The sequence below is a fragment of the Pollachius pollachius genome, assembly GCF_949987615.1.
Source record: "Pollachius pollachius genome assembly, chromosome: 6".
In the NCBI taxonomy this organism is placed as follows: Eukaryota; Metazoa; Chordata; class Actinopteri; order Gadiformes; family Gadidae; genus Pollachius; species Pollachius pollachius.
In genome coordinates, this window is record NC_136939.1 from 11,701,304 (window position 1) to 11,715,012 (window position 13,709).

Genomic DNA, 13,709 nt, shown 5'->3' on the forward strand with positions numbered 1-13,709 from the left:
TTGGAGAACACATGTAAACCAACCCAGCAAAAGTTAAAGCACGGCCGCATAATTCATTCAACATTTACTTGTCGAATTTATTTCAAACGGATTTGAACGTAGAAAACGTAAACCATTAACTTATTCTGATAACGTATTATTAATGTAGGACATCAGTCAAGAAGAGAGTCAGTGTGATTTCCCCCTTTCGCCTGTCGTGGCAAAGAAGAAAGATAAAGGAAAACCTTCCTTATGGTCGTCTGTTAACACTCTGAACAGAGCCAGAAGGAGGAGAAGGAGAAGGATGGAGCAGCCTCTAGGGAGGACTTCTTCAGTGCAATACAACGTCATTACACAAACCAGCTCACCCCTTTTTAATCGTGTTAAAGCTCCCATACAGTGTCCGATCATTGTGAACTGTGTTGACTACATTATGGTAAATAGTTGAGTGTACTGTCCCACCGATGGCGGGTCTCTATGTATGAGAAGCAAGTCTGTTTGCATGTAGTTTAATAATTATACTTATTAAACTACATTTATCACATGTATTATTTATATTTATTATTAATATATAACAGGTTAATTAAAGCGACCAATAGGGTAAGTATTGGGCGCCCTCGTGTGGTACCGATACACATTGCATACATTATCCTTTTGGACAAAAAATAGATAGACCCTTTCCTTTCCCTCCACAGAGAGGCCTTGTTTGAAGGCCTTGAGCAAACACATGACACTGTTTGAGGTGAGGGGATTCAAACTTTGCAGACCGAATCATGCACTTTTCATGCAGGTTTGCAAGAACGGCTATGATGTCATCAAAGGAGACCGCAAGATCATGGTAAATATAACGCATATAACAAAGAGATCCTAAAACCACATTAAAAAAACAAAACGTGTTCAGAGTCGATGAATTTGGTTGCCTTTTGTCTTGTGGGATCTGTTCGTTCAGTTGGATCCTCCTGGAGGTCATTCTGTTGAAATCCTACAGCAAGCCCATTGACATCTTGAGCACAGGCTCTATCCATGCCCAACTGAACACTGACCATGTTCAGTCGGAATGGGAATCCTCTGCTTTCGATGTTTTGTTTGATATAGTTTCTCTGTGGGAACATATGAGACAGCACAACAAATAACTAACAGGGTTAAAGAAAGAATGTGCCTTGAACAAAACATCAAACACCCCTTAACCAGAAGGTACAGTACCCAAAAAGTTACAAAAAAACATGTCGATAGTCAGCATTTTATTTCTTAAGTCAATGGGACATGATGCTGAAGGGATACTAGGAGATCATCCTTCTGTTGTTAGTTATGCAAGAGAGTGAGGGCGTGGCCTTAAAACACAACCGCAGATCTGCAGTCTGATAAGCCGACACGATGAAAGCAGACACAAAAACATATTGAATACAATACAGCTTGAAGGCCTTTTGGCACGCTTCTGCTTTTACATGTTAAATACAATATGAGACAATAATATAGACAATGTTAAGAGGAAATTAAGTAGGTTATCGTCACAGATCGTGCAGCAGAGACTTGTTCTCTTTCTTTGCTTGGCAACCAATTCTGGGGTCACGGTTCATGTAATAGCATGGCTATCGCTACAGACAGGCCCACACGCGCACGCACGCACACACACACACACACACACACACACACACTCACACACACACACAATCTCTCTCTCTCTAGCTGTTCCTCTTGGTGTGGATGAGGAGGTCTCTCTGGAGGTCTGTCTCCAGACTGCTCGCGGCCCTGCTCCCGGGGGGGTCCGTGACCAGGGTCAGCTTGTTGAACACCCCCCTGCCGAAGTAGTCGGCCACCACCGAAAAGCCGTCGTTGGAGCTGCGGAGCTGAAACACAAGAGGCGCACGAAGGAACTGGTTTATACCGGTACAGTATGTGGTTTGTTGTTGGTGAGTGGGTGTTGGGTGTTTGCTACGGCAGCGTGCAAGCACCTTAAGAAAATATTTATAGAATGAAGTACCACACTGCTCTCAAAACGGTAAAAGGAGTTGACCGTCTTATTCTTTCTTTTTTGGGGGATTTTTTTTATATTTTTGCATTTTTCATGCTTTATTCATGACGATACAGTGAGTTGGACGGGAAGGTATGGGGGAGAGAGAGGGGAAGACATGCAGCAAAGGACCACAGGCAGGAATCAAACCCGGGTCGCTGCAGAAAGGACTGAGCCTTAATGGTACGCGCTCTTCCTGGTGTGCCCCCAGAGCATCATACTCATACATTATTTAAGGTGCTACACTTTGTCAAGCTTTGCTTAGCAAATGTGTGTACATTGGCAGACAGCAGAGTAGAGCGCAACCACATCTCAATCTTTATCCCCCAAAATTCCCCAAAATCCCTACTCTGACTCATACCGCTACGTTTTCAACTGCTCTCCAAAACCTTCTGAGTGACCTATGGTGTATTTTTAGTAGGTTTAAATCACTTAAACCCAACGTTATTCTGACCCAAAATGGCGTGGCGTGCATACGAGCGTGAATGGGGCTGAACGACAAAATGTCACTGAGGTACCTGTCTAGTGAAGTGGTCGTGGAGGTCCCGTTTCTGGTCCTGCACGCGCAGCATGTCCATGACCTTGCGGTTCTCTGGCATGCAGGTGGGGCACTCGGCCTCGCTGTCGGCGTAGCTCTCGAAGCAGTGCTGGTGGAAGGAGTGGCTGCACAGGAAGTGGACCGAGGGCAGCTCCAGCGGACTGCTGCACATGTTGCACTTGGTCTTCTGGAAGATCTTAGCGCTGCGGAGAGAGACATCCAAACGTTGGTTTTGCACACAAATAAAGAACAGCATTTTGTGGAATCATAATACAATGGTTTGCTGATGAATGGATCTTTTGTAGTTTAAATAATTATAAATACATTTAAAGTACACACAATAAAGTACAAAATATGGATGTTGACCTCGACCGGCATTACGGAGTAATGGAGTATGAGGCGTGTAATTATAAAATGATCAGGCTTGCCACTTTATCAGAACTTTATCACACAGGACATGAGTCGTGAGAACCGGGAGGAAGAGGAGTGGGCTGTGGGGCCCAGAACTTGTCCACAGGGGACGGGCTGTGTGGTTGGGGGCCTACCTGGTCCTCAGGTCCTGGATCTCGGTGCGGAGGTGAGCAGTCTCTTCGCGGTACTGGCGGATCTTGCGCTCGTCGTCCTCAATCTGCTGGCTCTCCCTCTGCAGTTTGTTCACCAGGTAGTCCTTGATGACGGACAGCGTGGCCGTCGAATTGTGCGCCAGCGTCTGCACCACTGTGGGGTTAAAGTGTACAAGCGCGCACATACAAACACACACACACGTGGTCACGACATTGCCAGCAGTGTTGCATAGAGAATTGTCCTGAACACGAAAAGCTAAACTTTAGTCTTTGTTTACAGTTGCATAAAAAGGGATGTTTATAAAGCGGCCGGTCTGCAACTTTCATTGAGTATTGATTCAGTTGTTTGGATTGATTGATAAATCCCCTGGGAAATACCAATTCGACAACAAAAAACATCCAATAAAACGGATCTGTGAATGATTAAAGCCTTATCAAAATAATTAAATATAACTTCGGATCAATTCGACGAACAGACTAATCGGTCGACTCATGGAGGAATCGACTCACTGCTAAAAATTCGTTCAAAAGAGACAGAGTAAGTTGAATGTGCTCAAGCCCTTGAACAGAGAGCCCCCTCGCCTCCCTCTCACCAAGCAGAGGGGGCATCAGGTTTTTCTGGTCGATGTGCTGCAGGACCTGGCTGATGTAGGCCTTGCAGTCCTCCTCCTTCCGGGCGAAGTAGCCCAGCGCCTGCTCCCACAGGCACACCTCCTGGTCCCCGTAGCGCTTGCAGGCCTCCACCACTTTGCCGTACTCCTCGTTCTGCATGTGGTAGTGCATGATCTGCTGGTACCTGTGTGAGGGGAATGGGAGATTTATTTAAAAGGGTCTCTGGTTGTTGTCAGTTGTCAATGCCTGGTAATAATAAAAGGGTGTGGCCGGTAGTACCGCCAGCCAATCAACAACGCGAAGCATATTGATATGAATTAAAGTTTTCTTAAAGAGCGTATTATTGCATTACAGGTTCAGTTGATAAAAGAGAAAAAGAAAAATGTTTGCCAAAATATTTCACCGGTCCATTTTTCCCCATAAGAGGATGTGGTTCTTAGACTATAAACCATAACACATTTCAAAAAACTTAAAAAAACAAAACAAGTATTGGCTCTATAAAAAGTATACATCTCCAGATCTGTGAGAAATGGCCCAAAAGCGTCAGAACATCAAGTCGAGTGCACTCACAGTTTGCCCTTTTCGTAGAGGTACAGCACTCCTTCTTTGAAGTTGTGCATCTGGCAGAGGACCAGGGCCTTGTCAAACACTGTGTTGTCGCTGTGCAGGAGAAACAGTGCTGCCCCCTGCAGGACCTTCTTCTGCTGCGGGGGCAAACAGAAACAAAGCAACAAACTCGTATACCACACAAGTACCATCACCAATGTGCTCACTTATAGTATCATAGTAATACGGTATAATACGGTTTAATTGTTTAAAAAAAATCTTATTTTGACTAGCCAAAGTTAAAAATAAATCCACATAGGCTTCACCCATCTGTTGGTCAATGTTTGCCAGGTGATAAAATTAGTGTACAGTCTGTCAGGCGATAAGGCATGTTGGCACACACATACCATGCACAACAAAGAAGCTCTCACATTGAATTTCAATGTTAAATCTGGTTTAGATGAAGTTCAAGCAGTTACGTTACGGTATAAGCCTAGAGATGGTTCAGGTGTAAGATCAATGGTTATGTTTGGGTACAACATTACGTATAACTATGGGTTTGATGTGGGAAGTCTGCTACCAGCATAAAGGTAACAACCGATGATACACTTCTGCTTTGTTAACGGTTTTATTACCTGCTGCTTTATGGATATTTATGGATGTATTTCATTGTTACTCAATTCCCAACTTCCCCCCCGTGCACCGTGACCTTGTCTCGGTCCCCAAACCAAAGTACCACCAGGGCAGCTTAGAGGTGCGGTACCTCAGGCTCCTCCTCGTGGGCCCAGTCATGCAGCCTGAGCTCCAGCAGTGTGTCGTACACCCCGGCCGGGGAGAAGGGCTCCACCTCGATCATGTGCTCCAGGAAGGCCTTCAGCTCCCGCCGGTTGTTGGCGAAGATTGGGATGAACTCCTCCGAGTTGGCCTGTTGCCACAGAACCAACCAGGTCAGTCTATGTGTGGCCTCATACAGCAACGACAAACAGGTTTTTTATAATGACCAGGCAAAAGTATAAGCATATACTAGCTGTGGTTCCCGGATTAAGGAAATAGAGTTGATTTAATTGCCGTCATTTCATTAATTCAGGTTCAGCCTGTTAATTCGGATTTGGAAGGGCAACATTTAAATGAATAGGGTGGCAGTTCTAGCGTTGCTTTCTGGGTAAGGAGAGTAAAAGCCGAGCCCAATACTAACTAATACCAATGAGCAATACACTGTGATCCAATACAGCAGTGCTTTGGCTCAGTGCATGACTGAGCTAAGGTACCTAGAATTTCCTCACCAATGTCATTTTAATGACGAAAAACGCATCATGTTATGCAATCCAATAAATCTTAGTACAAAAGGATTCTTGTCATTTGAGAGCAGGGACAAGTGTCCCGGGACGTGGAGGCTGAAACGAACACTGCATCCAGGTGTGCTGACCTTAACCTCGAGCCCTCTCTGCGGCGTCTCCCTGTCGGCGCTCTCCTTCTTGGGCTTGTAGTCGGTGCAGAGGTCCTTGAGGAGGGAGGTGGTCCCGTCGGGGACGTGGTGCATGAGGGTCTTGCCGTAGCGCTTCATGTTGCTCTCCGCCTGCTCGAAGGGCAGGCGTCCGATGTAGCGCAGCGCCTCCAGGTAGTTCTGCGGAGGACAGGCAGACCCCCGTGTGAGGCCTTACCCGCGTTCTCCCACGCTGGATTAAGTGTGTTTATTTAGATTTTGTATTTGCAAGCGCTCCGGCGAAGAGCCACGTTGCGATGTAGAGTTTATCTATTTTATTTCAAAGGTGACTTATTATAGCACCAGGTGTGAGTGTGATTAACCATTACAAGCCGTTTGGAAAAATCGGCCTCATCTGACATCACAAGTGGGGCGTGTCCACCTAGATGTGTGCTGGATAGATCAGTCTACCAGCCTACCCAGTTGGACTGTAGCAAACGTTGCTCATCTATCTGTCATACATCTAGGTGGACACGCCCTTTTGTGATGTCAGAAGAGGCAGATTTTCTGTTGTTAAGGAGCAGAAAGGCTGTTGGGCACGCTGCCTGAGGACGCCTACAGGTGGACTATGAACGTGGCGTCCGAACCCCTTCAAATCAATTTGAAATTGAACCCACCCTAAGGTGGGACGGGACTGTGGGCGCTCACCTTGAGGTCCTCCAGCTGGATCTTCAGGTACCACTCGTGCTGCGCGTGCTTCTCCGCCAGGAAGACGGCGTGGCTGTGGTAGGCCGCCTGCCGCAGCACCTTGATGGCGATCTCCACGTCGAAGTGGACCTCGCTCTCGCTGCTCTGTTGGGGATACAGACACACTTTGGTGAGCGGGTCTTTAACACCTGAGACCCCCCGTTTGAACCCATGGTCGGGGCGGGACTTATTCGTTGGTCTAGTGACACTCATTGAACCTCTTGTTTCTTTCATTTGATCCCCTTCTCGTTCAATCTCTTCCTCAAGTGAACCGCTCCCTTGTTCAATCTCTCTTTAAGAAAACATTGGACTCTACACAAGTGTATTTTCAAATAAACAAGTGAAGCCAAATGCAATCATTAATGCATTTCTTATCAAAAGATAAATTGTAAGATTTAAGATTTTAGAAATATAGCTATACCTAAACAGGGCATGCCCTAGTCTAACTTTGTTTGTTTTGTTCAAACAAAACATAGCTCGTCTGGCTGGGTGGCTTGAGTGGGAGGGGCTTAGGGCGTGTCGATAGTAGACTGCGTGTAAACAAACAGATGTACGGGCCGGGCTGACCAGCAATTTTATAGGATGTGATTTGTTTGCCAACATGATTAAAACCCCTATCAATCAGCATTGACTACAGATATGTCCTGGTAGCCATCAGGTAAGCTACGACCCTGTTACCAATTGAACATGTCAATATCAAAGCGTAAATCCCTTCAAAAGCTAATAGGGATTTGAAAGGTACGACGGAAAAGTAGAATGATAAAAAAAATAAAAAAAGTCACGAGCACTATTAATCAATCAATCACTGCTCCAAAGTATCAATGTGTTCCCTCGTGGGCTCCCCTATGCGGCGGCTACCTTGATGAACTCCTCCAGCTTGGAGCTGTCCTTCAGCTTGGTGTAGCAGTTGAGCAGCAGGGTGGTGTGGTCTGCGTTGGCCAGGGACTGCCGGTGCAGGGCCTGCAGGTAGGCCGTCAGGTTGTGGATCCGCTGGGCGTCCAGGAACTTCCGGATCACGTAGGACGGCTCCAGCTTCCCAATGGTTCTGCAGGAGAGAGCAAAACACGCTGGTTAGTGTGTGTCCGCCAAGGTCAAGTCGTGACCCCGGTATCTGAATTGCTGGGCATTGCCTTAGGTTTTGGTCACTGTAAACTTTCATGGTTGATGTCACAATGGGACAGGGAGGCTGTCGTTTAGCTCACACATTTGCATGCCAACACAGTATTTGTGTATTTGTGTTGAACAGTGGATGGGTTTTTAATGTGGTTACCGTATGTACTGCTGGATGGCCCCGTCGTGGTCTCCCTTGAGGTAGAGGTGGTCTCCGTACTGCCTGAAGATCTCCGACAGCCCGTCACTGTCCAGGTGCTGGCTCTTAGCCAGGTTTATAGCCATCACAAACAGGTTCTTCTTGAAAAGCATCTGAAGCAGAAAACAACCACACAGCGACACGTTAGCCTTCTGAACTGTATCGGGTTAGAGCGGGAGTCCTCACTAATGCCTTTTAAGGTTTGTTGTGCAATGCTTGGAATGTGTTTTTATCAAGTTCTCACAGCAAACAGGGGGAAAGGATAGGGGGTTTGCAAGGTATGGACTGGTGTTTTTTAACATGATTTTGAAAAGAGAACAATATCTATTATTAAATGCATTTTTCTAGACTGGCAACCAGGGATTCTATGGGGCTAAAATGTATTATTGTAATTTTAGATCCTGTTTTATAATAATATTGCAAAATATAATTCGGAACTTTACTCTTTTCTGATCTTAAGAAGCCTAGATGGTTGGAAACAGGATATGACTGAAATGATAGTTGTTTGTGTGTATCCATGTGTGTGTGTGTGTGTGTGTGTGTCTGCATTCCCTAAAGTGTTAAGATGCACCTCTAGTTTAGTCTGAGTGTCCTTCTCCTGCAGAACAAACATCTTGCCGGCCCTGGTGAGCACATAGAAGGAGCCCCACTCGGCCAGGACGTCGATGATGTCGTCAAAGGGGGCGCTGTAGGCGATGAACTTGTTGTCCAGGTCGTAGATGGTCAGCAGCTGCTTTTCTGAGGGGGACGTCTCTCTGCTCGCAAACGCTGCCCTGAGAAAGACACCAAGAAGAGAGAGAATCAGAATATATGTACATTAATGCCATGTTATGGGCATTCTTACGTTTATTCAGTATAGATGGTCTGCTTGGGTATTGTGAGTCAAATTGATAATCAAACAATTAATTCATTATGAAACAATTAAGAATCGAAATGCCGCAATCATCAACTAAAGAAAATAAGTAAAGAAATAACTCTTATTTTACCAATAAAATTGTAAACAATATTATTGATAATTGATTTGCCTTTCTTCTGCCATCTTCCACCCCTCACTTCTAACTGACCTGCTTCTAACTGACCTGACCTACAGACCAGTCAGCCAAGCACATTACCGTGACGTCAACCTTTTGTCATTGAAATTAAATTGCTTGTCCTTTCTTTGAGTAATAGCTAGTATCACTAGTATTTATCGGCAAGATTGCAAAGCTGACAGGGTCAATCCCTATTTGAAAAAGAACAAGTAAGATGATAATGTACAAGTCAGATAATAACTATTCAACCAGGCATCAAATTAATAAATAACTAAAATCTGTGCATCTTCATGGCAGAAATGTCAGAGGGCTTTGGTTAAAGATTTAACCAATTTGACCACAAGAGTGCAGAAAGTCCACTCCAAAGCAACCTCTCAAATAAACTTGTTTGTTGTCTCACTTGTTGGCACTTTAAATCCTGATATCAGATTTCTGTTCTTACACTATGGGTGAGCAGACCCTGGGTTCTTCCCAGATTAATCAGTCCAATGATTTAATATTGTGGGGGGGGGGGGGGGGGGGAAACAATGGATGAACCTGATTTAAAAAACTCTGCAGAGGAAACCCCACCCCCACGTACCAACATTAGACCGCATAGTTTAAAGTTCGCACATTATACCACCAGGTGGGTGTCAGAAGAAGCAGATTTTCAAAACAGGTTGTAGTGGCTAACCAAACTCACACCTGGTGGCGTAATAGGTCACATTAAGTGTTGTTCCCACGACGATTCGTTAAAGTGAACAATAAAACCCAGCAATGAACCAGAACCTGCATCCACGGGAATGCTGCTTACTTGCTGGGCGATTTGGCATCCTTGGTGAGCAGCAGCATGTAGCCTCTGTACCAGTGGGCCAGCAGCTTCTGCCCGTCGAAGGCAAAGCAGGGGCCCCGCTCATCGGGCTGATACAGGTACACACACTCGTCCCCCGCCACGATGAACTGGGAGTCCTGGGACGGGTCGGTTAGGGCGGAGCAGCGCAGGGCACAGCCATGTGTGTCCAGCTCCAGTCTGGGGTACTCCTTGATGGACAGAGTGTAACACTGGGGGGGGGAGAGGGGGTGGTGGAAACATCAGAGTGCAGCAATACACACGTGACTGTGGTGAACGATTGATGATGAGAAGAGAGGGATGCAGTTGTCTCTTATTCCGGACATTTAGAATAGGTTTCATTTTTTGAATTGAAAGGAGAAAATGTGGGCATTGTGTTAACCATTAAGACATGTCAGCCTCGATCTTTACTGTTCAATGAAAGTTTGGATTTAATCGTTTATTGGAAGAATAGCGATTCAGTTAATATCACTTATTCAAAAATAAACTACCGTATTTTCCGCACTATAAAGCGCACTTAAAAGCCGGTAATTTTCTCAAAAAACGACAGTGCGCCTTATAATCCGGAGCGCCTTATATATGGATCAATTGGTTAATTGGTTGATCCATACTGGTTGTAAACGGCGCTCTGTCCAAATGTTTCAGTATGAAAAACCAATAAAAACAATTTAATAATAATAAAATGTTTCACTACGACTACGATAAAGCCACACCGCTTGCAGCATTACGGCTATCGTAGTCAGTGCACACAGCATTTTACTGCGCTTACTCACGGAAGGTCACACTATACGATCACAGAGCCAGGAAATCGGGTGGAAGACTGGCCACACTACAAGATTCGAGGGTGCGATGCTCTACTTTGTATCATTCACGTTTGCAAGATATTTAAAAAATCTAAGGTTTGGAACTGCGTAATTGTGTTTTACTTTTTTGTCATAAAGGTTCCAGTTTTATATCTGCTAAATGCAGCAACTCGTCCTCACAGTTGCGTTGCGCGTGACGAGCTATACAATTAGCACAGCTCCATCTAGTGGATGCATAACGCATCCCCAGTCAAACGTTTGACTGCAGTATCTTCTATGCTATGCGCCTTATAATCCGGTGCGCCCTATTTATGAAAAAAGTTCTAAAATAGGTCATTCATTGAAGGTGCGCTTTATAATCCGGTGCGCGTTATAGTGCGGGAAATACGGTAATCTTATACACACTTTACTATGCTTTCATGCCATAATTTGACACACCACCTTTCCTAGCAAAAAGAGGACTGGAGTAGATACTGAAATTGTCACCCTTATGTACTGAATGGAGAAATAATTTACATCAAATACAGTTTGAATCGATTCATAAAAAAAAAAAAGATTCCCAACCCTAGTTATTGGGTGGGAATCATTATTTGCAGTGATAAGATATCGATACATTCACGCAAAGCATCATCGGTGCATTTCCATGAGGCTAAATGCACACAATACAAACAAGGAGGTGCGAGGAATGCTCCAAAAACTCACATGGACTTTTTCCAGCGTCGCTACAAACAGGTGTGTGACCTTGCCGACCTGGCGGAAAGAGAGGCCAGTGATTGGACAGGTGCCCTCGTGCAGCGTCAGCGTTTTGCTGTGGCGGTCTCTGGTGATGTCCCCCTTGGTTAGCACCACACTGCCATCTGTAAAGCCTGCCAAAAAGACACATAGAAACACTGTCACCCCCCTGCGACCTGACAGACAGACAGACAGACAGACACTATATTAGGTTTTACCAATGGCCATGAAGTTGAGGTTCTCATGCACACTGAGGCATGACACTTCTGTTGGCTTATTCCCGGGGATTGCGGGGAAAATCCTAGTGCACAAGGGATTCCCACTGTCCTTCTTGTCGAGGTTCCACACCTTCACCTGTGAACCCAGGGGCACATTCATTAGTGGAATTATGCTATTAGTTAACAATGTCTTGTATGCTGTTGTTTTGCTGAAACATCCATGTGTACAGACCAGAGGGTTTATTCCTTCTTCATCCTGCCCCACCGAGACAAGGATGCTGTGCTGCTTGAGTTGATGCAGGTGTGTCACACGCAACTTGTAAGCCTGGAAGGCCTCAGGCTTCATCGAGCGTGGCAAAAGCCAGATCTGGCCATCCATATGTAAAAGGGTTGGGGTTAAGGCTGAATAATGACAACAACCAGCATCAACCGGTAGGAGTACCATATTTAAGTTATATTTTAACATGTCAGCATGTCTTCTAAGAACAAAGTTATTATTCAGATGGTAACCTATCTAGATCAGGCATTTTGTACAAAAACGCCACACAGGAGATTCAGTTATTGCAGCCACAGAAGTGTATTATCTCTAGCATAGTATCATAGCATCATAGCATACTATTGCTGCATCATAGTAGTACATAAACAACATTTTTATTCACTAGTATCATTAAGTTCCCTTTACAGTAACCTCAAACACTTGGTTTCTTGGATTATGTAGTAATTTGGGTTGGATATGGTCGTTTAATGTCATCAAAAATCCTCCTTTCATTGCTGAATCTGCAAGGCTATCAATTAATGCCACACTTTTATAATCGGTATTGGTTGCAGCAATGTCATCCATAAATGGGAATAATCTGACAGCTCACCCATCAGAGACAAGCCAAGACATCTAGAGTGATTTAAGACTGGGTACGCCCGAAGGGCTGTCATTGCATTGCTAGCTAGTCAGTGTTAGCTCAAGCATCACATAACATTAAGGATATCTCCGAGAACAATGTGACCGCGGCCGGAATCAGACGCCGATATTCCGCTGGGAAGATAAAAGTTTTTTCCATTGTCTACAGGATCTTTAACCGATTCTTTATCAAAAAACACAAATCTTCGCCACTGTAAGAATGCTGCCATTTTGCTAGCCAGATAGTATGAGAGTCTCTCATGTGACACCAAAAACAAACGTCACGTGAGCCGCTTGTTAACGGAAATGGATGCGGAAGGAGGGAGGAGATCGCAGGTCAATCCGTTTTTTACCTGGCTGTCACCGTTCATACGTGTGGTTTATACGTTATTATTTCTGATTGATATTTCCACACGTTTCTTATTTTCCTTTACGTCTTTAATTCCTTCAACACATTTTTTGTTGTATGGCTGACAATGATAAATACCAATAAGCATTGGTGGTGGGGTTTTATGACGTGTAAATCATGATTATGAATGAATAATTAATTAATTTCATCTTGAAGAAGGCTAGATTTACCACAAGGGAGGCTTGTTTGAATCTAGTATCCCTAATAAGAGCAAGCTTAATCAAAACTATGAGGCAAACAAATACCTCAATGGCGGAGATGGGGCCACATCATTTCAACACAGACACCACCAGAGAAACAATGCACAACCCCTATGGTTGTCTCCAGATCAGCGTGTCTGCTCCCAAGTTCAACGTTTCCTGAACGACTCAACAAATATCAGGCTCAAAGGGGGCAGGGGGGTTTCCTAACCTGCCGTGGAGTGTTGGGTTCGAATCCCATTTGTCTGACTTGGCATCCTTGAACAAGCTACATTCTGACTCATCATGGTAATCACAGTGAATCTCTATACATAAAAGTCCCTGCGAAATGGCTAAATAATACAAATAGTAAATATCACAGTGATGCGATGTCCACAAAACTAACTCACTCTCATTCTCACATGGTGCAAAGTGCAATAGGGAATAAACAAACCACCTGAATCTGCCCCTTCCATGTGGATGTTTGATGTAACTGTTCTCACTCAGGTCCCCCTAGAGACACCCTTTGACTGAATGACCTTTGTCCATGGCAACCCTTGCTAGAGAGAGGCATCAGTGTTTATGACTAACCAGGAAATTGCTTGTGCTAAAGGAACACCTTTAGCTAAGAGGGTGACAAACATGTTCAAATGCTCTCCAAGAACCAGACAATGGGGCAGCAGACATTTGACACATCAGCCTAAAACAACACTCCCCAAATATGATGCAAGGCTATTATTCAGTGGCTTAAATCAGAAGACATCCCCACCAAACAGTCTTCTACTATCATAGAACAAACTCACAGTATTTTTGTCAGATGAAAAAACATTAGAATATTTTAGTCAATGTGTAAAAAGTTAAATGTCGTTACCAATAAACAAGATT

At 44.6% G+C, this 13,709-nt stretch overlaps 1 protein-coding gene across 1 annotated transcript; it reads right to left on the reverse strand.

Annotated features, from left to right (window-relative positions):
• Positions 1-1,207: 1,207 nt before the first annotated feature.
• Positions 1,208-12,466, reverse strand: vps11 (VPS11 core subunit of CORVET and HOPS complexes; the record flags this gene model as incomplete). The annotated part of the gene is made up of 16 exons (XM_079738562.1): positions 1,208-1,826; positions 2,509-2,731; positions 3,074-3,245; positions 3,685-3,887; positions 4,274-4,407; positions 5,013-5,174; positions 5,676-5,873; positions 6,381-6,524; positions 7,278-7,464; positions 7,690-7,841; positions 8,300-8,501; positions 9,553-9,800; positions 11,094-11,257; positions 11,342-11,477; positions 11,574-11,718; positions 12,321-12,466. 16 exons carry the CDS (start codon positions 12,464-12,466, stop codon positions 1,662-1,664), a joined length of 2,781 nt encoding a protein of 926 aa, XP_079594688.1. The 3' UTR covers positions 1,208-1,661.
• Positions 12,467-13,709: the final 1,243 nt, after the last annotated feature.